This window comes from Psammomys obesus, unplaced genomic scaffold (assembly GCF_907164565.1).
Source record: "Psammomys obesus unplaced genomic scaffold, mPsaObe1.curated_primary_1811, whole genome shotgun sequence".
NCBI classification, from domain to species: domain Eukaryota; kingdom Metazoa; phylum Chordata; class Mammalia; order Rodentia; family Muridae; genus Psammomys; species Psammomys obesus.
In genome coordinates this window covers 1742742-1770486 of record NW_026596463.1, presented here as the reverse complement: position 1 = coordinate 1770486, position 27745 = coordinate 1742742, and the positions used below count along the sequence as shown (strand labels likewise).

Genomic DNA, 27745 nt, shown 5'->3' with positions numbered 1-27745 from the left:
GCTTCCGCTTAGTTCCCCTGTCCCATTAGGTCTCCCGGCTTCTCCGAGGCTGTCATCCGGCGGGTGTTCGAGTTCACGGCCACGCGGCCCGGGTAGGGTCGCTTCGCCCCGTAGGTCGCAGCCCCGACCACCGACTTCGGGCGACATGGCCGGAGCCCGCCGCGGCCGCCAGGGCGTGAGGCCCCCTCCCTCAGCCCGCGCTCCCCGGTGGCCCCTGGGCCAGCGGGCACCGGTGTCGGCGTGAGCAGCCTCCCCGTGCCCACGGGCCCCGCGCTCACGGCCGCATGGCCTCCGAGGAGCCGCCGCCGCCGCCGCCTGCCTCCCCCGAGCCGGAGCTGGCGCAGCTAAGGCGGAAGGTGGAGAAGTTGGAGAGCGAGCTGCGGAGCTGCAAGAGGCAGGTGCGGGAGGTCGAGAAGCTGCTGCATCACACGGAGCGGCTGTACCAGAGCGCCGAGAGCAATAACCAGGAACTCCGCACGCAGGTGCGCGGTCCGCCTCAGCCCCGAGGCCTGACAGTGCCTCCCTGGCCGGAGCTTCTCTGTGGTCTTTGAAGGCAGTAAAGCCCAGATCTGTTTAAAAAAAAAAAAAAAATCACTGGATACCTTTGGAGCGAGCTGAACAGTGCAAGCCAGTTGGTTTGGACGATTGTCTCAGGGCAGGCGTGGATGAACTCCAGCATGGGCTACATGGTCGTGATCGCCTGTCCCGCTAGCAATGGGTGCATTTGTTATTTTTTTTTTTTCTAGGTGATGTTGAATTTTTTGTTGTTGTTTGTTTTTTGTTTAGTTCAGACGGAGGTCCCGTTCAAGGAGGCCTTGAACTCGCTATGTAACGGAGGATGACCTTCAAGTTCAACTTTTAATCCTTCTGTCTCCACTTCCCAAGTGCTGAGGTTGTGGGCTTGCTTTTCTCTCCCACCCCCACGTAGGATTCTTGACGCAGAATCTCACCCCATAGGTCAGCCAGGCTTAGATCCCAAAGTGTAGCCCCAGCTAAACTCAAACTCCTGGCAATCCTGGCAATCAGTCTCCTAGGCTGGGATTTCAAGCACGAAGCAACACCCATCCCAGCCTTTTGAGTTTGCTTAAAGCTGAACTTAGAATCTCATCGCATATCTTGAGCACCCTGTTGTTTATAAAATTTGATGGGTAATAGCAGCAATGAAAGTTAAAAGCAGGAACACACTTTAATTTTACACACTCTTGAGTATACTCCATGTGTAAGGTGATCTGAGTTATCCTCGGGTTCACTTGTAGACAGGTGTGCCTGTCGTAGTTACAGATACTACAAGTGTGTCTCATTTTCATAATATGTAGTAAGGATACATACTTGACAAGGATGCTTAACAAAGCAATATATTTTTACCTTGACCATTGAACAGTTGCATGCTATCCTAACAAATTATTTCTGGATACAAACTAAGTATTAGCTTAATGTTTTCTCCATAATTTAGTTTTTTTTTTAAAAACTACATTTCTAGGCTAGACAGAAATGTCATCAAACGTTGCCATACTATTCTTTAATGTGTGTGTGTGTGTGTGTGTGTGTGTGTGTGTGTGTGTGTGGTGTGTTCATATCTATGTGCACATGGAGACCAGAGAGGGCCATCAGGTGTTCTCTATAGTCCTACCCTGTTTTTTGGGGACAGGGGCTCTTCCTTAACCAGAACCTGACATTTTCTGGATAGCCTGGCAGCCCACCACTCACAGTTCTGGGGTTACAGATGTACTGGAGGCCATGCCAACTTGTTTTGTGGGCCCTGGGATCCAAACTCAGGTCCTTATGGGTTGCACAGCAAGTGCTCTTAACCACTAAGCCACCTCTCTCTTTTCTGTCTGTATTGTACTATTCTTAAGTAAGCTCAGAAAACAACAGCTAGGTTGAAAAGATTTCTGTTTCCATTGTTTTGAATTATATTTCTAGCCTAGAAATTTGAGGTTAGTTTGGGCAATGTAGGGAGACCTGTCTTGAAGAAGAAAGAAAACAAAATCAAAGTAAATAGTAGAGTGCTTGGAAGTATTCAGAAGGCCCTCTTTCGGGTCCCCAACACCTTGATCCCCCAGTTAAATGATGATGATGATGATGATGATCACCCATAGCAGAGAAAAATCTTGCAGCTTGCTGATAATTATAACTACCTTCTAGCCAGCATTCTTTACTGGGAGTATGGAGTGTGGTTATCATTCATCCCAAATCTTTGAATAAGTTTCTTTGGAGCAATAAATAAAGGATGACAAACAGAAAGCCATAATATATGCGGGTTTGAGGATTAACAAGCCTTTTGCAAGTTACTGTGTTTCTTAAGGCAGTTTTTGTGTAACACTGGCTTCTGGGCAACCATTTTGTAAAGTGGTTGTGTGAATCAGGTGTTCCTCAGAGTTCCTATATAAATGTGGTAGGACCTAGGCACTCCAGTTCATAGCAGTGGTGGTGTCAGCTAGTCAGGCCAAGGTACTTGGGTACTCGACCTCCCAGGGTGAAGGATGAGTGAGGGGTGAACTCCAGAGCAGTGCCTCCTCAACATTTCTCACCAATTTGTTTACCTCGGTCTAGCTCCAGTCCTGGTAGGAAGAGCAGATTTTACAATTCATAAAGTGCCCAGATAAACCTGTATATAACCATTCTCACAGCTTTTTCTGTTTTTAAGCTCACTGTTCATTAAGTATTTGGAAGCTTTTTTGTTGGTTTCTTGCATATAGCTCAGACCAAGACCCTGTCAGACTGAGGTGAGGTTCATGGGTGGAGGCAGTTTTCATCCAGTCCTGAGCATATACATACTACTGCCGTGGCCTGCACGGCATGTTTGAAGGGTGTGTCCATGCACAAAGCACACAGAGGAAAGATGCCACCTCTCTAGTGTTCTTGTTTCATTTTGCTGTAGTCATTTAGTGATGAGCGCAAAGAAGAAAAAATACGTACATAAATAGAATTGCTGTGTGTAAGTAAATAATTCCAAGTCACTGAGTGGTAGTAGAGAATTCAGTTCAGATGGAAAAGTGTAGTTTTAAATTGTAGGCAGAACTGTTGGCCTTTGACGCTATGAAGATAAACCTTTTGTTTTAGTTTTTTTCCAAGCTAGGGATAGACTTTGCCTGCATTTAGTTGGACTTTTCTTTCTTTGGTGCTGGGGACTGAACCTAGAACCTCATGATTACTGAACTACACTGATTACAGTGTCCACTACTGATCTTTATCCCTAGATTTTTGAAGAGATAATTTGAATGGTTTGCTTTCCTTCCTTTCCTTCCTTCTGTCTTCCCCCCTCCCTTCCATCCTCCCTTCCTTCCTTCCTTTTTTAGATGGGGTCTCACTGTGTAGCCCTACACTCAGGGATGTACCTGCTGGAATGAAAGGTGTGCACCACCCCATGCCCAGCTGGGATTTTGGTATTTGCCTAGGAGTATGAAAACATCCCTGAGTGGGTCACAGTGGCGTGTGTGGTTAGTCTCAATCATTTGGGACACTAAAGCCAGAGGATTATTTGAGCCTGGGAGTTCATTATCAGCTTGTACAAAATAATGAGATCTGTGTTAAAAAGGAAGAAAAGAAGCAGAAGAAATAAACCCAAGAGTCTGACTTAACCTGTGAATAATTATAGGGTTGCTGAAAAAGGAACCAACTGCTTTGGGCAAAGTCTAAAAGTCTTTGAAAATGTCTAAGAAAAATGTCTTATAACATCCCAAGAATGGTAGAGAGTGCTGTGTGTTACTGGATTGCTTTATGGTTTATTTTTTTCTAAAGCTCTGTTTCCTTTCAGGTAGAAGAACTTAGTAAAATACTCCATTGTGGGAGAAATGAAGATAATAAAAAGTCTGATGTAGAAGTGCAGACAGAGAACCTTGCTCCTTGGTCAACAGGTATATTCACTGTCTAGTGGGGCTACACTAGTACCCTTGGAACATTCACGACACATTAATGTAATGTTTTTAAAAAATAAAAGACAAAATATATAAATGTGAGGAATATGCTAATACTGATTTCTTTTTATGTCACTTTTTTGGGGTCAGTTTATGGGAGACAAAACAGAAATGTATTATAATCTCTAATTTCTTTAATGTTTGTATATGTTTTCAATGCTGCACTAAGTATTCTGTTCTTGTTGGTTGAGTCAAGTTCTCAGTATGGAGATAAAGCTAGCAGGCACTTGCTGAGTGGCTCAGGTTGGTTTCATTTGTACCAGCCTTGGGCTCTCTAGTGCTGCCCTCCCCCAGTATGTCTCCATAATGGTCATACTGCAGTCAGTAAACCTGCTTTTTAGCCCCTCAAATTTGCCTTTGGTTTTGTGGCCAGATTTAATGGGTGCAGTTTTGTGCTCATATTCAGAGTTTCAATGGGTGCAGTTTTGTGTTTGCTATTCAGAGTTTGCAATTAACAGTTAAACATTTCCAAATGCCAATCAGCCATTTCTTTCCTTTTGCTACAGATTATTATTATCAGACATATTATAATGATGATAGTCTTCCCAGTAAAGAGACGGAATTGTCTACACAGCAGAGTCAGTATGTTCAAGCTTCTACTCTTAATTCTAAAGATGAGTCACAAATAGACAATGATAGTTATGCTGATACTGATGTAACAGAATGTGTTAAACATGGACAAGAAGATCATTTCACCTCTGATTCCCAGGTAATAAAAGGCAAACCATGAAACTTGTGGCCCAGAAATTATGGACATAAACAGGATTCCTTGATCTACCATGATGCATACAAGAGTTATAAACAGTTTATATATAGGTTATATAGAGAGCACCAGTTTTGTTTTGTATTTTGCAATAAAGTTTTGCTTTGTTGCCCAGGTTGGCCTTGAACCCCTGAGCTCAGCTGAAGTATAGGAGTGTATCTACACACTTAGCTGTGCTTGCTAAAAACCAGAACCGGGAATATGTTTGTACTTGTGATTGTTTTTCTGTTTATGATTGCCTGAACTAAGAGTATTTGTCAGTATATTTTAACTCAGCCCATGAACCTTGGAGCTCAGTGCGATAACCCAGGAGGAAAAGGTGCTTGTTGTAAAAGCCTGGCAAGCCTGAGGTCATTTCCTAATCCTGGAACCTCTGTAAAAGTAGGAGAGAACCAAGTAAACATGATTTTCTCTGACATGTGTGCTATGGCATTCATGTTCACACTCACACAGGCTAGTAGGGCTTTAAAGGGCCTTGGGCACAAGAACAGTAGTCTGTTTTATATGCTATACCTGAAGCGGCGATTTGTTGTTTGACATGGGGTCTCACTGTATGTGGGCACTGGTATTGAATTCTCAGGCACAAACTGCCCTCCCACCAGAGCCTGCCAACTACGAAGTCCTAGGCATGTGTCCCTAAACTGGCTATACCTGGAAGTAAAGAGTAGTTTTCTCTCTCTTACCTCAGCTGCCAATTCCAGTGCCTGTATAGTAAATACCCCATCATTATTCAGATAGTTCCCAAGTGGCTTTCACATTTGTTTTAATTATGAACTTTTTATGTGATGAATCCCATTTAGTCTATAGTTTTCTCCTCCATCTCTAGTTTTAAAGTGTCTTTATCTTTGAGTATATTGAGCAGGTACATCATTTGTGTTAGAGAATATTCATGGTCTGTGTTATATGGGTGCTTCCTTGTGTTACCACACAGTTAGCTTTAAATAATTGTTGTCTTAAAAGTGCCTTTAAGACTCAGACAGGATTCTGGGGATAATATAGCTCAGTGGTAACAGCACTGGCCTCTCACATGCAGGCCTGTGTCTTCCCCACAGCACCCCAAAACATAACAAAAAAGAAAAAAAAAAATCAGGGTCAAGGTTAAGTTGGAAAACCCTTGAAAATATTGTGATTGATGACCATGTGTTTCCTTTACAAACGGGAAACAAGCTTGAACAGTGCTGGAGCCCACTCTGTGCATCACCTGGTGTGCTCATGTCTCTGCAGGAGAGTGCATCCGCTTTAGCAGCAGAAGGCACGGCCCTGGAAGGGGCATCGCTGGCCGAGAGCTTGAGAGCCGCAGCGGAAGCCGCTGTGTCGCAGACTGGCTTTACGTACGACGAGAACACAGGGCTGTACTTTGACCACAGCACTGGTTTCTATTATGACTCTGTAAGTGTCTCAGGCCTTCTGAATACTGTGGTGGTGTAGTTTTAGCTGCCTGATAGCAAAAATTATGCCCAAGCTGAAGTAAGAAAAGTAAGAATTGCTATTTAAAAGCTATGCTTGAGGCTTGGTGAATAGGCTTCCATCCCTGAAACTCATTCTCCCATGGTCTTATCTGCTAAAGATGCTGTCGAGGTAGTTTTTAAAATTTTGTTGACTGTAAATGGAGATATCCTTCATTTCAGATATCTCCTCTTCAGTTTTTCAATCTGCTTGTGCAAGTTTTCCTCCATAGTTTGAAATTCCACCTCCAATTTTCCAATTTTCTTACACTTTGTCCACTGCAATGTCTTTAGTTTTGTTACTAAGTGTTTAAAGTCAAGATTTTTGTGGGGTAGCGCCAGTATGTTGTTGTTTTCATATTTCATATGCAGCCTTCGCATTCATGCCTTGGCTTTCTGCCTTCGTAAAAGCTTCTTTCAGCTTTTGGTTGATGTGGTCAGTTGAACCCTATTAAATTGTTACCTCATATAAAATACAACACCATAAATAGTGGCACTTTCATTTGATGCAATTGAGATTAATTTTTTGCTCACTAGGGAAAGCAAGACAGACATTAAATGATAAAAAAAAAGGTATTTTTAAAAATTCATCTGGAAATACTATAGTTATTAAAACAAACATTCACTGTTTGAATGTATTTGCTGTTTGGTTTTTTTGTTTCATTATACATGACTAAAACTTATCGTCTTGACTTTGAAAGGAAAACCAACTCTACTATGATCCTTCCACCGGGATTTATTACTACTGTGATGTGGAAAGTGGTCGATACCAATTTCACTCCCGAGTAGATTTACAGCCTTACCAGACCTCTGGCACAAAACCAAACAAAGACAAAAAACTGAAGAAGAGAAGAAAGGAGCTGGGGTTTTGTACAGCAAATGAGGAAAAGGTAATGCTTTCTTGATTTTTTAAATTTTACAGTGTTTTAGTACATTAATTAAGCTACACATTTTTGAATGTAAACATTCTGTGTCACTGTATTTAAAATATGTCAATTAAGGTATCAAATTCTAAAAAATGAGAAAGGTTCAAATGAAACAAATGAGCTTATTTTTAACAAACCAAGTCACTAGAAGTACATGTTTTGTAAAATTTGAAGGAGGCGTATTTAAGTTACGTAAAGTATTTAGTTCAGGAGAACACCGAGAAATTGATTCACTAAGTTGGTTATTGTACAGGTCACCAAAGAACAACAGTTTATATGTTGGCACATACAGATTCAACTTTTTTTTTTCCCCCTTCGAGACAGGGTTTCTCTGTGTAGTTTTGGCTGTCCTGGACTTGTTGTGTAGCCTACACTGGTTCCAAACTCAGAGATCCACCTGCCTATGCCTCCCCAGCCTTGTGCCACTGCACCTGGCTCAGATTCAACTTTTTTAATCGAGTAGTTTCTCACCTATTGCAAACTTACTAATGCATTCCTGGTAAATATGGAATGAGGTCATTAGGGTTGAAAGGGTTTTCGTTTTGTTTTAAATGATTTATTGTTGCTGAGCAGTAGTGACACACCTTTAATCCCAGCAGAGACGAGGCAGGTGGATCTCTGAGTTCAGGGCTAGCCTGTTCTACAAAGTGAGTTCTAGGACAGCCAGAGCTACACAGAGAAACAAACCATGCATGCATGCATGAACACATGGACATGCAGGAACATATGGAGGCCAGATGACCCTCTGGAGCTGGAGTTGCAGTTGGTTGTGAATGGACACTTGGGTCCACTCAGGCACTCCTAACTGCTGAGCCATTTATCCAGCCTTGCTTTGTTTTGTTTTTTGGAAAGAGATTGACTATATCAATAATCATAAAGATGTTTTCATTATGTGGAAAAATTGCATTTCTAGTAATTTATATTTCAAGAAATTAAAGTGAGAGACAATTTCGTTGCTTAATTAACACAGTCATATGTATAAGAAATAGGAAAGAAACGAGGGCCTGAATATACCTTAGTATTGGAGAGCTCATGTTACATGTGCAGGGCCTGGGGCTAGATCCCTAGCATTTCGGAAATTATGCCATATTCAGAAAAAAGTGTGAGTCTAATAAACGTTGAAACGTTGGTTAGTTAAGAACATGATGACATATGTAAGGGAAGGGTGTTTAGATACGAAGATTGAAGAGACTTTTAAGATCAGTGACGATACCATTGTAATTAAAATGTTATTAGTGCTCTTATTTCTTCTCTATATTTTCTGTTCTCAATGGTTTTTTTTTTTGTTTTGTTTTGGTGACAACATCTAAATGAACAGAAAAGTCTCAGTGAAGTACTGAAAATAAACTTTGGGAGCTGGGAAGTGGTGATGGCCACACTTTCATCCCGGGAGGCAGAGGCAGGCGGATCTCTGAGCTGCAGGACAGCCTGGGCTGCAGAGTGAGCTCCAGGACAGCCAGTGCTATGCAGAGAAACCATTACTTGAAAATAAATATACTTTGGTCAGGATTTGTTCCTTTTACTAGAGTCTAAATTTTAAAGGCCCTCTTCTTAGCAATAAGGAGATTGTGAGAGGATCTGTGAATCTGGGTGATTAGAGAAAAGTACTTCTTTCCTTTTTAAGATCCAGCCAGGCTTGGTTCTAGGAAAAACATTTTCATATATGCATACACACGGGTGGGGGGGCAATGTGCGTCACTGTCTGCATATCAGTGTTTTTTCTTCTCTAACAGTCTGTGCCATGAAATCCACATCAAAAGCACCCCAAACAGTTCTACATTTTCCTTCTGTTGTCCAAGAAACAATAATAATAGTAAAGAATAGACTATTGGAACATGCTTTAAAAAAGCATATATGTAGCCAGGGAGATATTTTTGATCCAATTTATGTGGCTTGTAGAGTTCCTAATAGCTTTTTAGCTCCTTGCCCTTGTTCTTGCCCTTGGTGAGTTTGTATTGCTGAGAGTGTATATAGTTTATCACACTCCGAATGTTCATCCTGTCTCCAAACTCGATTTATGCTGCTATTAAAATTATGCTGTCATAAAGTAAATGAACTGAAATAAATAAATAAATAAAATGCTGTCATATTTTGTAAAATTACATGGGAACTCACTTCATTATATACTGTGTGGCAGAAAGAAAATTGAGACTGTTACATACCAACAGCAGCATACCAACTTTGTGCTTCATCCCAGTATAAATGATGCTTAAATAGTATCTGTTGTACAGCTGGTGCCTGTAGTTAGTGACTGAATTACCTTTCATGTGTATTGGAAATTGAACCCATGACCTTGCGCATACCAGACACATATCTCACTGCGGAGATAATCCCTAGCCCATGTATTACGTTCTTTGACAGTCACTCTGAGAGTAAACTTTGTGCTGTGACCACAGAACAAATCTAATGCACATGTTCATTGGCCTGATTTAGTCATTCATTATGCCATTATGCATGCCTTAAACTGTACATAATAAAAGTACGTTTCTAATTTGATATTTAAAATTGTTCATTCTTCATAAAGCATGCCAAAATTAATAATTAAAGGCTTATGGTAGGCTCAATTTTTAGAATTAATGGCATATTAATAGCTCATTTGTATTTTAATCTTCTGTACATTTTTAATTCTGCTAACTGTAAAATGTTCAGTTTAGCAAAATCTCAATGTTGGTACATTGAATAGTTTAAATCTTTTAAGTTTGTGTTATCTTTATAATATTTCTGTGTTTTATATATATTGTCTCATTTAAAAACTTAATAAAAATTTAGGGTTAATGCAGTCTCTAGTTTCATACTATTCAGTGTGGTAGCTGTATATGGCTGTGGACTGAAGTGAAGGTTCTGTGTTTGAGGATATGCTGTATGTACAAGATTTTGAAATAAGTGAATCTATTTTTATTTAAGTTTTTAAATGTGACTACTAGAAAATGTACAGGTATAAACAGGAGTTGCATTAATTTTTATTATGGAGCGTTCTTTTTCTTTCTTCCTTTTTCTTTCTTCCTTCCTTTCTCTTTCTTCCTTCCTTTCTTTCTCTTTCTCTCTTCCTCTTTCTTTCTTTCTTTCTTTCTCTCTCTTTTGTCTTTCTTACTCTCATTCTCTTTCTTTTTCTTTCTCTCTTTCTTTTTTCTTTCTTTCTCTCTCTCTCTCTCTCTCTCTCTCTTCCTTCCTTTCTTCCTCCTTCCCTCCTCCCCTCCCTCCCTTGCCTGAGTTTTATTTGTTAAAACAGCATAGGACACTGGTCATCCGTAAATAGTGTGTAGGTGGCCGTGTCACACCAGTCCGTCTGTCTTCACATTAGCAGAAGCCTTTCCTATGGGGCCTTCACAGGGGCCTGGCCACGTTTGGAAACCTGAGCTGGAGCTGAAGCCTTGGCCTTAGCTGGAGCTGCGGCCTCTGCCTTGGTTTGAACTTTTGGTTGGCAGAGACTATGACCTTTGGCCATGTAGCTTCGAATCTGCTTCCCAATCTTGGGGTGAGCAATGAAAGCTAGATGGCTGAATTTGCGCTGTGGCCCTTTGGCATTTCAGGCTTAATGGCCGCAGGCTTCAGGCCTTGATGGCCTCTGCTCGCGCACTCATTGCCTTTGCCTTGTTTGCCTGCATCTTCTTCAGTCCTTTCTTGTTGTGCTTCTTGGCAAAGCACATGTTCCTCAAGAACTTGCCGCCCACCCCCTTAAGAGAATCGTATCTTTGTGACCGGGGTTTCATGATGCCATTTCTGTGCCATTTGCGGGACTGGTTGTGTGTGGTGTGGTTCTTGGACTTGGCCGTGTTTGCATGGTAACCAGGGCTCCGGTCTGGGACCGGAAGAGCTATGCAGCTTTCTTATAGGCTGTTACTCAAGCCAGAGAACAGGTGATGAGGGCTTGGGCCGGGAATATTGGTGCCTTGAGAGTAACTGGAGGGACGGATTGGGCTATGGAGTGTCTCCCACTTGGACATTGCTCCATGTGATGTGAAAATAGTATTCTAAGAGTGACGGTGTCTCGAAGCAGGCCAGGCAGGCACAGAGTCTTTTGTGTTGGTGTCCAGTATCTTCCTGAGTCAGTGGATTCTATACACTGGTTTAGGGTGCTGACTGCTTTCTTCCTTCTAGGATTTGAGTTCAGGAGATCAGAAAGCCTGCAGTGTTGAGACTATAAATTGCAGTGAGGAAGAAAATTCTGCAAATGTGAAAAAGAAGGCCAAAATAGACGCTCCTCACCACAGCAGTCCTTCAAAGCTCACTGCTCCAGTTAGTGGAAGTGCTATAGAGTCTCCTGTTGATAATAATCCAGCTCCATCTAAGGATGAGAAAATCAGAGAGAGTGAAAGTGAACCAGAGGAAGGTGAAATTACAGACTCTCAGAGCGAGAGTAGTTACGATGGAGATAGTACCAGTGAGGACAGGGAGTCCTCAGAAGAATTCGAGGATGAAGGTTCGTAAGTAAATAATACACTCTGGTCATAAAAGAGCAGAACAGTGGGAGTGTGCTAAATAGAATACCTGCCTGAGGGCATACCATTATTTGGATGGCTTTGAAAAGTACATAAATGTCACTGTCAGCTTTGAGGAGTTTAGACATGAGAAAACGATCAACCCATTGACTTAAGAAAACTGCAGTGTATTGAATAGCTTCCATAGAACATAAAACTAAACCTTCAATCCTAATACACATTCAGGCTCTGCTGTTTGTGCTCTGCTTTTGCAATAGAAGAGGAAAAAGTAAATTGCCATTAAAACCATAATTCATGAAGTCACTTGGTCATTCTAACATGTTTACTTGATCTGAAGATACAAAACACAATATTTTATGTAACCCAGTCTATGCCCACCCTGGCTCTTAATAAAGACTCAAAGACCTTCTATTTATTAAAATCTTTAGGCATTATGGCGGGTCAGATATTCAGCTATTCTAACCCAACAGTACTGGCTTGGCCTGTGTCCTTCCACATGGCCTGTTATCCGCCATCTTAGTTTCACCCTGGCAGTCTTCATTTGTGTCCTAGTGGCCACTCTCTGACTCCTTACTTGAGACATTCTCTCTCTCTCTCTATTTCTCTTCTCCCTCTTTTCCTCTCTCTCCCTCCCTCCTGTCAGCTCCCCAAATCCCACCTTAACTCTAGCCCAGCTATTGGCCGTTTGGCTCGTAATTTAACCAGCCAAAAGGTGATGGAGAAAAATGTTTACAAATTATACTAAGGCAGGAGATCCTTCATAATAATGATAGTACCAAAGTTTGGCCTGTACTCAGCTCTGGGTACAGAAACCAGCATTTGAGTATATAGGGATAATCTTTACACAGTGCACAAGAACGTCACTCCAACAATTTTGCAGTTACAGTAAACACATTTTTTTCTTTTCTCAATAGGAAGTTATCTACTTTTAAGAGTTTTCTATTTTTAAGAATTATCTATTTTTAAGTTTTCTTGACCTAAAATAATTGGAAAATGTGTTCAGGATATTTTTCAAATTAAAAAAAAAATTGTTTTAAATTACTATTAGAAATGTTATATGTGTTGTATAGTTTGTGTTGGCTTCTGGCGGGACTCTGAGCTGGCTGGCAGACATGACTCTAGGCTGAGGGTCATGGCCTGAGCCCGAAGGTCCAAGTGTTTGAGAATTGAGCTACGGCACATCCCGTAGACCAAATCCAAGTTGCAACATCATTGAGGGGACTCTGGCCAGCACGAGGGTGGCTGGCATGGTTCTGGCAGGCCTTGCCCTTCTCCTCAGTTCTCTGCCTCTTGCTAAAAACCACTAGATTACATTTCTAAAGCTAGCCACCAAGTTCTGTTCCTTTATTTGGCCACTTCCTCCTCCTGAGGCTGACTACCAATGTCTAGCTATCAAAGTATTGAAGTCCAACAATCTAAAGCTCCCTTTGGCTCACCTAATTAACATGCCCGTTAAACACCTCATTCTAATATGGGTTTATCTTTATAAACTGCCATTTGCCTATGGGTCATGTTTGTTTCCTCTCTATCCAAAGGCAGTCCTTTGTTCCTCTCTGGGACAGACATCCCTGCCCCTTCTTCCTTGTCCCCTTCCCCATTGCTCTCATCCTCTGTCTCCTTTTTTATGTGCCCTTTGTTTCTCTGGGGCAAATAAATCTCCTTTGTGCAGAGACCTTGGTCTTTGGGGTCCTAAGCTGATACTGTTCCTTACAGCTACTCTAATGATAATAATAATTATAACAATACACCTTACACACACACAGAGAGCAGAATTTTAGAAATTTTTTGTTTGTTGCTATACTGGATAATGAACCCAGGATCTGACATAGTCTAGGCAGTACTCGACTCCTGAGCTCTGACCAATATAATTCTATTTTATGGATGCCTCCTAGTTATCTGTGTGAAGAATTAATTTTCATGGAACTTAAATTAATGTTTCCCTACCTCTTACCTTGGTAGATGAGGAAAAAATTTGGCCCCCCTGTATTCGGGTGATCGTCATTAGATCTCCAGTGCTGCAGATGGGCTCACTTTTCATCATCACAGCTGTAAATCCAGCCACGATTGGGAGGTAAGGGTGTTCCAGCGTGTTGCCTCTGAAGGTCTTTCACTTATTTCAAAAAGGCGGATGAGCAGTATTGTATTTAAAGCATTGCTCCATGTGCTGTAGACACAGGAAGGACTAAAGCAGCATCTTTATCCAAAGAAAGCACAGTCTAACATGAAAAATGATGTGAACAAATATATGGAAGCACATAGGCTGTGGAGCGTGAGTGTGGCAACACTGTGACCCGGTCACTGTCATTGCTGTCTTTCAGCATGTTCTCAAAATTACTGTTCACTTTCCTCACTGTTGCAGAGAGAAAGATATGGAGCATACTGTTCGGATCCCTGAAGTTGGTGTGAGTAAGGTAAGGCCTTTACTCCGAATTGACCCCTAAGAGGGTCGTGCTGCATGTGGGTGGCTTTCCCTGTGTCCCAGCACTTGGTAGGCAGAGGCAGGAAAACTAAGCATTTGGGAACAGTGACACATAGAGAGTTCCAAATAAGCCTGGGCTACACAGGATCCTACATAAACAAACAAACAAACAAACAAATAAAACAAAAAGGAAACCCAAAATCATTTTTGTAGAAAACTTAAAACTTTTTCTGTTTAACAAGAAGGTTAGTAGTTTAGTAACAGTGTCTCTTTCAGTGTTTGAGAAAAGGTCTTTATCACAGTTTGAAAATTATGGGACTTTTGGATTTGGGTTTGGCTTAAGACAGGGTCTCTTGTAGCCCAGACTAGTGTCCAGCTCACTAAGTAGCAGGGTCTTCCTTAAGCTCGTGGTTCCTCTACATCTACTTCTTAAGTACTACATAGGCATGGGCCACCGTGCTTGGCCAGGGGTTTTGTTGGGTTGTTTCATTTTGTGACAGCATTTTCCTCCTCTTGTTCCCAGGGTGCTCAAGTAATCCGGCCCCAGCCTCCTGAATTAGTAGTGTGTATCACCATGCCTGGCTAATTATGGCCCTTATAAAAGTCTGACACCAGAGTTACAAACATGGATTAATTTAACTTAAATAGTAAATGAGTATCCAATTAACTCATTTATCGAGTGAAGTAAATATGGCAGTTCAAAAATAATTCCAACCGTGATTTAAAGCAGTTGCTTTGAATCCTGTTGTTTTGCAATCCATGGTAATTAACCTTTTCTATCTCAGGATCCTGTTTTCAGCTTTTCTCAAAGTTTCAGTGGCTTCATGTTAGCAACAAAAAGTTATGTTTTCAAAACAAACAGAATTGCAGCTTTAAAACAGAAGGGAAAGGGCTTCTGAGGCTCTTCATGCATTTTCTAGCTGTTTTCACTGTCTCTGTGTGTTGCTGTTGAAATTGAACTCAGAACTTTGTGAATAGTAGGCAGGCATCTACGCCTATGCCTCTCAACTTTATTCTTAATCAAGTAATGTGACCCTCACAGAGACTTTCTATGATTTTTGTCTTTTAAGAATGGAATTTAGGTCAAACTGCTCTACAGAGTGAGTTCCAGGATAGCCAGAACTACACATAGAAACCCTGTCTGGAAATAATAAAACAAAAGAATAGAATTTATTTCTCATTATTATTAGGAAAGTTTTCCCCAGTATGCGTTTGTAAGCAGAGAATCCTCCTACCCTGGTCACTTAATTTGTGTTTACAAAAAAAAAAAAAAAAAACAAAAAACAAAACAAAAACTCCACAACCTGTAACATTAGTAGTAAAGAACTTGTTTCTCTTATTTCAGCTAAGCTAAAATGCAGAGAATTGTGTTTTTTGTTTGGTTTGGTTTGGTTTGGTTTGGTGTTAAAGTAACATCTAGTAAGTAAGTGGTGTAGGAAACAGCAGGCTGATGGCACATACAGCAATATTTCCAGGTAGGTGAAATCCATATACTGATTTTCAATTTACTTTCAGTTTACCATGAAAGAAAACAGAAACAAATGCTTAAGCATTGAACAGAATGCTTTATGAGTTCTAAAAATACAGTAAAATTCACACATAGGTAATTTTGACTAAGTTTGAAGATTCTTGTGTATTAAGCAAATTAAAAAGGCAGACAATGATGGTCATCACAAAACCATGACAGCATTTATTTACGTTTTGTACAAATGTATTTTCTCCAACTCCATTGTGATTGTCAGTAGACCAATGAGTCAAAGATATAGTCAGTTTACCATAGAGAGAATGTCATAGCTAACATTTGAAATGCCATCGCATCTTTAGAGTAATATATGCAATAAAAATGTAAGGCCAAGACTGAATTTTTATTCACATATTTATTAAAAATTGTTCCTTGTCCCGTCCAGCAGGAGTTCAGCGAGTTCCTAAGGAGGGGCGAAAAGAATGAAATAGAGACAAGGAGACACAAAGAATGAGAGCAGGCCTATAATCTGATCTCGCTCTCGTTTATTTGAAAAATTTCACACAACTTTATAGGGAGAAGGCAGGAAGGGAAAATGTGTCAGCAATATAGTTTACAAAACATAACAGGGTGATTAATGATGATGCACAACACTGCAAGAATGTTTACTAAAAGAGATACTACAAGAGTGTCAGCTAAGATATCTCAAAATGTCTAGCCTGACGCACAGATGTCTCATAGGTTCCAGAAACGTAAATAAATCTCTCACCTACGACCTTGTTGGCAGCTGTCTGTAACTTTCCACTAGCTGGCCTTGGCTCCTGGCAGTTTCTCTTGGTAACTTAGTTAAGAAGAGTTTTTTAGAGTAAGATTTGGCAGTGAGAAAACATTTGAAATCATTTAAAACATTGAAGTTATTCTAGATATTCTAAGTACAGAAATACGTAGGCAGAGGAACTCAAGTAGCTGTTACGGGAAGGTTCTCGGGGCTGGAGAGATGCTCAGCAGTGAGGAGCACATACTACTCTTACAGAGGACCTAGCTACCCACATCAAGTGGCTCACCCCCTCGGTAACTCTAGTCCTAGAGTTTGGGCATCCACACAGACCCCTCCCCCACAAACCTATACACATACACATAATTAAAAAAATAATTAAAAAAACTTTTTGTTAAAAAGATTTTCAGGAGAAACACAAAAGGAAATTAATGGTAAAACTTCATTACATATTCCTAGATTAATAGAAATTTTAAATTCTGACAATAACCAGGTTTGGTTAAGGATGTTTTAAAGCAACAAGAATTTTCATAGACAATGGGAATATAATTGGCACATCCACTTTCAAAAGCAATATGGCAGTATTTAGTTTAAATTTGAAATTTGCATATAGGGGCTGAAGTCAAGATGATTTATCACGTTAAAATGCTTATTGCCAAGCCTGACAACCTGAATTTGATCCCTAGAAACTAGACGGAGAGAAACGGCTCCCACAAGTTGTCCTCAGTCTTTACACACACATTCTGGTATGCCCACACCCTGAAATGCCCACTGTATGCCTAGTGTACAGATGGTTATAGTCGTCTGTGTGGATGAACAGGATGGGAATCAAATGCTGGACTCTGGAAAGCAGCCAGTGCTCCTAACCACTGAGCCATCTCTCCAGCCTGACCAGAGCAATATGTTAAGGATAACAATGCCCTAGAAAGCCTAGATATCCAGGTTGAGATCATTGACTGTTGGGTTATTCATCTAATGGGTGAACAGAGTATAGTCGTACCCACGACTTGGACTTCATGGCAAAGTGCTCAGCTTACAGAACACAGCTGCAGAGTGTATGAATAAAGCGCTCTGCAGGAGGGGCAGTCCCTTGTCTTGAAGATCTGGGCACTTGCTTCCTTGAGAAGTTCTCGAGTGGTTCAAGTCGGTGTATGTTGAGAACTGTGACGATATGCAGTGAGAGTAGTCAGGGAAAAAGTCAAATAGCACAGGGTAATCTTACCTATGTTTTAGAAGTAGAAGAGGCAGGGTATATATTTTTTCATCATAGTTAAAGGTGGAAGTAAGCCTCCATATGCATACCTGTAGCCAGCCTTTTGGCTACTTTATCGGGTTGTTTTTCCTTCCTCCTTACACCATCCCTAACGCTTCCAATACCCAACATTAGATAGGAGAGAAAGGTTGTTAGATGACTTCCTGCTGATTGGGGCCTTGAGTTCCTTGGGGCAAATTTGATTGTCATGGTCAGGGTATCTCCAAACAGCAACAGCAGCAGGAGCAGCAACAGCAGCCTCTCTTGCAGCTCTGGCATTTATATCCCCTCTGAAGAACCCCTAGAATTCGAAGCATAAACTATTTTCAGCTGGCAGAATCATGCCCCTGCCAGAGCACAAGATAAATCATAGTCGGCTGCTGTGGACAGTCTGAAGCAGCCCCATATTCCACACCTGAGATTAAACAAAACAGGGCTTTTAAAGAAGCAAAAATTCTCACTACATCTACTAGAGACTTTTAATAATTTGTGTTCATAGAAAAGCATTAAGAGAAAACATGTGAAATGATCAGAGACTAATGTCCACACTATTGTATTAGTGAAGTTAGCTCCGGGTTGAAAATGTGATTCTTTGTAATTGCTTGGTTGTTTTTCTTAAAGTTTCATGCAGAAATTTATTTTGACCGTGACTTGCAAAGCTATGTCCTTGTGGATCAGGGCAGCCAGAATGGTACCATTGTCAACGGGAAACAGATTCTTCAGGTGAGTAACTATGTAATGTTTACCTGTACTTCCTTGTCCAAGCTTAGGTCCTAATCATTATAGTTATCATTTGGTTCAGATCAGAGGTCAAGCCTAGTGTAACCTGGTTGGAAATTTCCAGAAAGGGCTAGAAAAAATGTTCAGTAGATACTGGTCTGTTGAGGTTTGGGTTCTAATTATGTTTCTGTTGGTGCTTTTAGGTATGAATGTATCATAAATCTTATTTAGATTATATATTCTTTTAAAAATTGTGTGTGTGTGTGTGCGCGCGCGCGCGCACGGCCACATGCGGAGTCCCTTCTTCCTGCTGAGCCGTCTCACTGGCCCAGGACTGAATATTCATATAAGCAGCTTTGGTGGCCCCCTTGTCCTGTGTGCTGCTGTAAATCCAGCCCAGGTTCCTTCTGTATGTCAAACAGATGCTCTCCCTGCAGTGGACCACTAGACATCCCTAACCTGGCCTTTTCTTGTCTTAATAGAAATAATGGTAAACTGGGAATTCCCTGAAAACCAGAATACCCTGACAAAGTGACTTAACCATGGTGAAGAAGGCAGCACTGTGAAGCGGGTAATCACCCGCTCCATATTGTGTCAGACTTCAGGAAGAGAGAGGAGAATTGCTAGCGCTAAGCTCAGTTTCTCCTAGTTGTTCAGTCTAGGACCCCAGCCCATGGCATGGTGCCACCCAAGTTCAGGTGGATCTTGCCACCTCAGTTAACCTAATCTAGATGATCCTTGACAGACATGCCCCGAGGTCCCTGTGAACTCTATATACTTCCACGGTGTGCAGTAAGTGACTAGATCCTGTCCAGTTGATAATAGAAACCATCAAGGAGACCTTGTTCTTATGCATCAAGAATGAAAGAAGGACTTAAATTACGAGAAAAGCCTAGTAGTTAGAGATTACTTACTGTGAAATCATGAGGACCAGAGTTCTGATCCCAGTGCCTGTGTAACAGCTGTGTACCCACAAACCTGACCCCACCCCTGAGCAACCTCTTTTATCCAACATGCTTGCATATGTGAGTATCTGTGTTCATGTGTACACAATGTAAAGCCATTTTTTTAAAGAAGATAAAAAGGTGATCACTTCTTACCATGTAGCTCTCCTCTGATTATGTGTTCTGCTAACAGACTGAAGTTTGAGTGGACTGGTGCGAAAGAGGATTGGTGGGCTTTGATAAGATCAGTATTATAAGTAGCTTTCGGGAAATATTATCAGGGATTGTGGGGGAGTCCAGAGTTCCAGATAAGTATGTGTTTTGCCACTAAGCTACTGTCATGGTCCTAGTAGTGTTTTTCAGGGTCCATCCCTCAAGTCATAGAGGTGGGCTGTGTCTCCTATTCTGAATATGTCTCTACAGTAATGTAACTGTGACTACTTTGTATTTCTGTTTCATTAATAATTTCTCATTTAGCCAAAAACTAAATGTGACCCTTACATCCTTGAACATGGCGACGAGGTGAAAATTGGGGAGACTGTCCTGTCCTTCCACATTCACCCCGGCAGTGAGACCTGCGATGGCTGTGAGCCAGGGCAAGTCAGAGCGCACCTTCGCCTTGATAAAAAGGACGAACCTTCTGGTACGGGAGGCATGTTCAGTGTGGGTGTGAGGAACACCTTTCAGAACCCTTTAATTCACTGAGTGTTTAAAATGCAGCGGTGGCCTGGCCCCTCTGTGCCCTTGAGCCACACTCCCACCCTCACCTCGCACTGGCGTGGGCTGAGTAGTGGCTACACAGCCGGGGCCTAGTTCCTGTGGCTACTGCAGACAAGATGCTGTGCTCTTCACTGAGTGCAGCTCAGGGCCAAGAAGCACCACTCGGATTTTGTCTGAACGAGCAGGGAGGGCTGGTCAAGGTCCTTTTAGAATTCTATTTGTGAATTGACTTTCCGAACAGTAGGTTTCCCGAAGGGGTTTTCATACATCCTTAGTGTTGGTTAGCCTGACTCCCCACCCTCCCGCTCCTCCCACACTCCCTTAACTGTTCAACTTGTCTTTCCTGTCATATATGCTCTACTTTTCTCCCCTCCCTCTCATGTGCCCTTTCTGCCTCTTGCCGATGCTCCAGGTTAAATGTACAAATTTACCTTTCCTTTTAACATAGCAGAGAGAATGTGGAACATTTTGTCTTTCTGGGCCTGGGTTAGATACCTAAGCATATTTTCCACTTGCTGATGAGTGGATAATAATAATATAATTTTTATACTACTATAATGAAATGTAAGATTATGATTAAGATTATGAAATCTGCAGGAAATGGTTTGAACTGGAAAATATACTAAGATAAACTAGTATTTTTTTTTTTTTTAGTAAATATTAATTTTCTGTAAAGTCTGTCAAATTCAAACAGTTTTTTCTTTTAGTTGGTCCAGCATTAAGTAAGGAGGAAAAAGAGTTGGAAAGAAGAAAGGCACTAAAGAAAATAAGAGTAAAGTATGGTTTGCAGGTAAGGCTGTGGAGTAGTGTTTCATTTGTTCAGTGGACCAACATTACATATAATTAAGTACTACTTACCACAATTAACTTATTAATTCTGCAGTTCTGGAGTGTATAACTTAACTGCTAAGGTTGGAGTTGAAATGTAGTAAGCTACATTTTAGTAGACAGTTCTGGTTTCCAAAAAAACATTCATTGAAATACTAAAATGCAGCAAGAGCAGATGCATAATTGTGTGGAATACAGAGGAGTTCAGAAGTAGGCCGTGTGTTATAAACAGAAGGTTTAATTTTTAAGTCAATGTAAATGTAGCGTGATGGAGAAAGGAGGCCTGTCCCCCTTCCCCAACAAAAGGTGCTAGAAGGGTTGCATGGCCTTATGCAAAGATCAGAAACCAAAGAAAGAACAATAAGAACAAAATCCGTGTTGTTCCACGTTATGTGCCTTGTACAAAATGACCTAGATGAAATCTGTCTACACTGATGTAGATGTAGAAATGTAAAGCATGTGCTTGTGAGATAGCTCACTGGGTAGAGGCGCTTGCTGCCAAGCCTGAGGTCCTAAGTTTGATCCCTGAGACCCACATGGGAGAAGGAAAGGAATGAGTCTCAGAGTGTCCTCTGACCTCCATGAGGTGGATTGGCACACACGTGCCAATACACCCAAAATGCTGGCTGCTGGAAATGTAGCAGGATCTTTAAATGTGAAACAAAAAAACTTAAAACCGGTAGAAATTTTCTGTCAGTACTACTAGCTGTTGAATTCAGGGCCTCTGGCATGCTAATAAGGGTTGTAGCACTGACCCGTATCCTTACCCCCAGGAAATATTTCTGAAAAAGAAAAGATTAGTTTTCTGGGTATGATGGTGCACACCTTTAATCCTAGCCCATGGGAGGCAGAGGCAGGTGCATCTCTGTGCGTTCACCCTGGTCTACAGAGTGAGATCCAGGACAGCCAGGGCTACACAGGGACACCTCCCATCCCCAAAGAAAAGTTTATTTTAACTTAAAATTCCTGGGAGACATAGTCCATTAATGTTAATGTTGGGAAAGGCAACATGGCAGGACCAAGGATCTGCTCACACAGGAAATGAAACAAAGCCCTTCCAGGAGACACACATACTCCTTCCAGCAACATTCTGCTTGCTAAAGGTTCCACACCCTCTCAAGCAGCACCACCAGTGGCGACATTTATCAAACAGGTACACCATGTTTTTTTAAAAAAGCTACTAGATTTTAACAAACACTTCCCAAGGAAGATACATAGTTGGAAAGTAAACACATGAAAAAATGCTCACTAAGGAATGTGGGAATGTGAAGGACCACAGTGAGACACCAGTAAGCATCTGTAGAGCGCTGTGGAAATATTAAGCTGACTGTAGACATCATTGGAAGGTTATGAGGACGCTGGAGCTCATGGCTGGTAACACTTCCAAACTGAGGATTCAGATGTCTTTTAAACATAACCATACTGTAGTCTTATAGTGAAGTACTATTTATCAGCTAAAAGGCGAGGACTGTTGAAACAGGGTGTAATGAGTGCCACTGCCGTACCTGGGTGCGTCTTTATTCTGAGTATGTCATACTACGTCTGCTAAAATTGTGTGTCCTTCCTGGGAAATCATTATGTTCTTTATATCCACCACCTGACACAGGACCTGACCACTCCATCCTGTGAGGATGTGTGGGGTAGTGACGGAGTCATAGAGACGGAGTTACATTAAAGCAAAAGCTGTTCTTCTCATTTTAAAATGACTCCTTGTTTTTTATTTCTAAGAAACAGGAGTAAACTATGTTGGGTTCTTTGGAATCCTTAGAGAAAGGGGGAAGCGGATTTTTTTCTCTCAATCCCAAGAGTTCAGATCTTATTATTATGTGTTCATACCTGGTGTCGTGTGGGCACACATTCCACAGTGCCATGTGGAGATCAGAGGACAGCTCTGTGAAGTTGGTGCTCTTTAATTTCTATGTGGGTTCTGGGGCTCAAGTTGCCAGGCCTGCAAGGCAAGTTCTTTGCTTCCTTGAGCACTTGTTCATGTGACCACAGATGGCCGTAACAGTCAGTAAAACCTACACTGGCTTTTCAGCATGTTACCTCATCGTCTTTTTGTTTATTTTGTAATATCACCTGAACAGCATGGATCGAGGATAGCATGTCTGATAACGGGTGGCTTAGATAGCCGTTTATTTTCATTCCTGTCTACAGAGGCTCTACTGAGCCATGTTTACTGTTACATTTTTATTTGTTTTCTTTCTTTCTCAATTAATGGTTTGTGATTGTTAAGAATACAGACTATGAAGATGAAAAAGCGTTGAAGAATCCAAAATACAAAGACAGAGCTGGAAAACGTAGGGAGCAGATTGGAAGCGAAGGGACTTTCCAAAGAGATGATACGCCTGCATCTGTCCATTCGTGAGTGTTGACTGATAACCTCTAAGACAGTTCTTGCTGGTCAGTCTTCTCACTTAGTAGTTTTTTTTTTTCTCTTGGTAAAGTGGTTTTGTTAATAAACATGAAAAATGTGATTTTGAGGTCTATAATGTTACCACATTTATATATTAAATTAGCTACATTGTTTTTCATTCTAGGTTGAGTCAATTGGAATCTTCCATGCAGAAATGAAAATTATGAAATTGTGATTGGTCTCTTTATTTCTCAAACTATACTATTTGTGCCAGGTTTAATTCATAATCACAGTTGCCAGTAACTTCCTTGTGCATAAACTGGGACGTCCTACTGTGAAGTGTAGTAAGTGTTTCAAGTTAGCTGCAGTAGGCAGAGGGCGATTACTTTAAAAATAGACAGCATTTCTTATGCAGAATAAGATGAAGATTACATTAGATTTAAGTTAGAAGGCAGAAATAATTGAAGCACCTTCTCCTGCTTTCCTTTATAAAAAGAAGCTGAAGTAGCACCCATACACCAACAAAGTAAAAGTACAAGATCAAAACCCTCACATTAGAAAATCCATCACATAGAATGCAAATAGGAAACAAGGAGTTCTATGTCCCCTTTTTATTGGTGCATTCATATAGACAGAAAAGCACCCTGTTCTGTGCTGACTGTTCAACCTTGGCATACTGTGGAAGAGCAGCACATGCATATTTGACCAGTGAAACTCACTGCCCTGTTCTTCCCAAAGTCAACCACCATCCTGATAGCAACAGCTTTCGTTCAGTACAGTATTCACATGGTATCTGTATTCTTTTTGTCTTATGTAGCTTTGCTTAGTAATATTTATTTTCATTGCTGTAGAACTTACTTTATGAATGTCCTCAGTCTGCCTCCAAGTGTGGACATATGAAGTGCTTATGATATGTTGCCATTGGGCTACATTTTCCATTAGGTAGCATCTATAGAGTAAAATTTGTGTCCCACTTTATGAAGTATTGTCAAACTGGTAGCTTTACCAGTTATTTTTATACATGAGCTTATTGTATATGTGGCCTTTAAAAACCTTTTATAAGTCAGTTATCACCTTAATTTTTCTTTACAGTGAAATTACAGATAGCAACAAAGGCAGAAAGATGTTGGAGAAGATGGGCTGGAGAAAGGGAGAGGGCCTGGGAAAGGATGGTGGAGGAATGAAAACCCCGGTAAGACTTGTGCTTTCTTTCATTCCTAAACTCTTTAAGTAGACACTGCTTTGTGTAGTAATGAGCCAAACGCTGCCTAGAGCTGGGCCTATAGTGGTAACCCAAGAGACACGGGTAAGGCCTTTGTTGTGTTCTCCTTTAATACGTGTGGCTTCTGTTTGCTATTTGTGCTTTGGGAAGGCCTTGTTTAGATTTTTTTTCTCCCTTAAATCAAGAGTATTAAAGTGTTATTTCCTGAACCGAAGGTTTTCTTGTGTTTTTAGTTGTCTGGGTTTTGGGTTGTTTGCTTTACCATGTTGGGCATAAACCCAGGGCTTTGAACATGTTAAGCAAGCACTCTTGCCAGCTGCCCTCACTCCTTTTCACATTTTAAAATGACTTTCATACTAGTCTGGTGCTGAGCATTGAAGGGACAGTTGCTGTTGGTTTACACATAGGCGGTTCTACATTACCTGGAGAGTCTGAGAGCCCAAGAGCCCCAGCGCATTTCAAGAGCAGTACAGAGAAGAATGTCTAGAAAACAGTGCGCCAGTTAAAATCTGTAGTCCCATAGTCGATGGGAGGAAACAGTTATTTAGCGCACGCGTGCACACACACAAACCCTTTATAAAGTAACTTGACAGTAGAACTCTTGTGGGAATTGATATCTGTCAAGACTGATGGACCACTAGCATGGACATGATGCTAATAATTTTTAATTGGAGCATGATGGAAAGAATGGTTTTATACTTAGACCTGAGTTTGTATGCACTTTATCACTGAGTCTTTGGGCATGTTTGAACTGATACTGCTTATGTAAACTGGACATGGTAAGAACCATTCTTTAAGAGTGTGCTGTACAAAAAGCCCCTAAGCTTGACATAAGCCACAATCTCTGGTAACTTCCTCGTCTCCTGATAGGGAAGTCAACAGCAGTCAGGTTCCCTCTCTAACTCTGCGTGTAGCACTAGACACCGAACCCAGGGCTTTGTGCATGCCATGCAGACACTCGAGCGTCTGGGGACTTTCCCAGGCCTCTTCTTCCTATTTTAATGCTTAGTCCTCTTGTGCATGTACTTGAGGAGCTAGGGTAAGAGTCCTAACTATGTTCGTGGCCTTTACTTTTGGTTAGTATGAAATGATCCCATTGTGTTCAGCCTGTGTCTGTGGGCTGTGAGCAGGACAGCATAGCTATAAATGTAGCCTAAACAAAACATAAACTTACATAAAACATAATGGACTTTTTATTGTTCACTTTTTGGGTAACTTGCAGTTTCAGAGCATGAACTTTGTATATAAGAACATTCATCACAGTTGAAAAGGACAAGAAGCATAGAGGTTTGATGAAGGCTGTTTAAGGAACGTTTTGTTTTTTTATAGTGTTGGCTGTACTTAGGTCTGGCAAGCCAATGCTAACAAAATGAGCTTTAAGCTCCATGGGAAATAGTACATGTATTCCTGTATGTTTTTATGCATTTTACACATTTTCTTTGCATGAGCCATTAATAAATCAAAGAATTCTAGTTAAACGTTTCCACACAGCAGCATTTGGTATGTTTAGGTTCTAAAACAGTTCCTTTGCTTAACTTTCATAACAGATCCAACTTCATCTTCGACCGACACATGCAGGCTTGGGAACAGGGAAGCCGTCCTCCATCGATGATGTTCACTTTCTCCAGAGTAAGAGCAAAAAAAACTGGGACAAAGCACGAGAGCGGTTTGCTGAAAACTTCACAGAGACGAAACCTCTAAAAGACGCCCCAGGGGCTGTGCCGTGGGTGAAGGGGAGTGCAGAATGAAGGCCCATCACAGGAAAGATCAGAGCTTCAGAAACTAGAGTGTGAAAACTTGATTGTAGATGTTGTGTCCCTAAAAGTCAGAAACAGGAGGAACTCTTAAGACGGCCCTGACCATACTTTTGTGGGGACGTGTGGTTTGCAGCTTGTAGGAAGCGGTTTCTAACTACAGGAACTGAGTAGACTCGTGCAGCAAGTGGACTAAAGTGCACAGGCACAGCTTCCAGGCTTTTGTTGTTCTCTCCTGTGACTTACCACACCTGTAGAGGGCAGTTAGCCATGCGTGCAAAAGTGAAATAACCACTAATGACGTCAGTGTACATTTGTCCTTTCTCATGTAGTCATTACTGTAAGATGCACAGACAAGAAATGTCAAACATTTTTCAATACTCCTATGTGTATACTTGTTTACACCTTTTAGAACTTAGGTTTTTTACAAGTCGAGAAACCATGGGCAGTGGAGCTGAATTTTATTACCCTTGAAGTAACTGCAGTGACAGTGAAGGATGAGCAGGTGACGTATTATAGGAAATTAGTCTTATGGTGTTTCTTCTGTGAAGAATGTCGATTTGTACTATATATTCAGCATTTGCCGTTGGTTTTTTCCTAGCTGATACGGACATCTGGGTGCAGTATTGGCATATTTAATGTGCTAGGATTTTTAGCTTTGCTAAGTCCCGTTGCAGGCAATGGGATTGTGCCAGGGAAACCTGAAGACAGGTGCAGGCGGCTCACTAAGCCAAGACTTCAAACACAAACATTTACTGGAAATGTCCTCAGATGCAATAAAAAAACATCTTAAAAGACTTTATGTCTTGAATTTAAACATACTGGTTTTTTTGTATTTGCACCCAACCAGCATTGTCCCCTTTGAATCAGCAGACCAATGGCAGAAGGAAAAGCCTCTGGGGGAAGGTGTCCTCTTTACCACTGCTGTGTCCCCCCTCCAACTGTTCACTGGGAAGTTGACACTGAAATTGTCCCCTTTTCTTGGTAGTAAGAATAAATTGTAGCTACCTATTTGGGAAAAAAAAAAAAAAGGCATGCCTTTGAGAGACAGAAACAATGCAGGAATTTCTATTATGCAAGGTGGGGCTCACGCTCCAGCGGTGCAGGCTATGTGGCGGGTGCCGGACGGTCAGGGTGACCAAGGCTGAGAGAGAAGGCCAACCAGCAAGGCCCTCGAGGGCGAGACTGGCAGGATTTGGCCCTCTAATTCCTCATTTGGATAGTGTTTCCTGTGCCCTTACAAGTGCACACATACGTGCAGGCACACAGAGCATTTGAAGGCAGCGGCAATCCTCTGCATTATTTTCTCTAAAATAAAAATCAGAATTACACTTTGGTGCTGGTTTCCTGAGTGGGAAAGAGTAGGACCTTCAACACAGCTTTGCTTTGGGTGCCTCTTCCATGTGCTTAGAAAAATGACTGGACTATTTCCCACATTTAGTCTCCTTTAGGGGAAGTGTTTTTCATAGGTCTTTTTGCTAAGAAAATGGAAAACTAGAAAACTGGTAAGAACTGAAATACATGTACATAGTATGTGCACTCTTCAACCTCTGCAGATCTGGAGTCTCAGGGCGGTACTATGTAGTCGTAATGTATTGAATAAATGTCTTTCTGTTCTGTCTGGAAAAGAACTTTATCTCACATGTCTCTTGTCAGAACAAAAGAGGAGATGTTTGTGTAACCAGCTGGGAAGCTGTAAACAATGGATATGAACATAAATGTGAGTTGCGTACAATTTGGATGATGTGTAAAGTTGTTTTAAATGCAAATTTTAAGTACGATAATCATGTGGTGCAGACTTGC

The 27745-nt window shown here is 41.3% G+C and overlaps 1 protein-coding gene across 1 annotated transcript; it reads left to right on the top strand.

Annotated features, from left to right (window-relative positions):
- On the top strand, positions 1–27726 carry Aggf1 (angiogenic factor with G-patch and FHA domains 1). The gene is made up of 14 exons (XM_055598443.1): positions 1–482; positions 3758–3857; positions 4424–4626; positions 5905–6069; positions 6827–7015; positions 11150–11471; positions 13450–13561; positions 13850–13901; positions 18020–18121; positions 19540–19705; positions 20490–20572; positions 22847–22974; positions 24059–24158; positions 25736–27726. Exons 1-14 carry the CDS (start codon positions 285–287, stop codon positions 25934–25936), a joined length of 2121 nt encoding a protein of 706 aa, XP_055454418.1. The 5' UTR covers positions 1–284; the 3' UTR covers positions 25937–27726.
- The last annotated feature ends 19 nt before the right edge of the window (positions 27727–27745 follow it).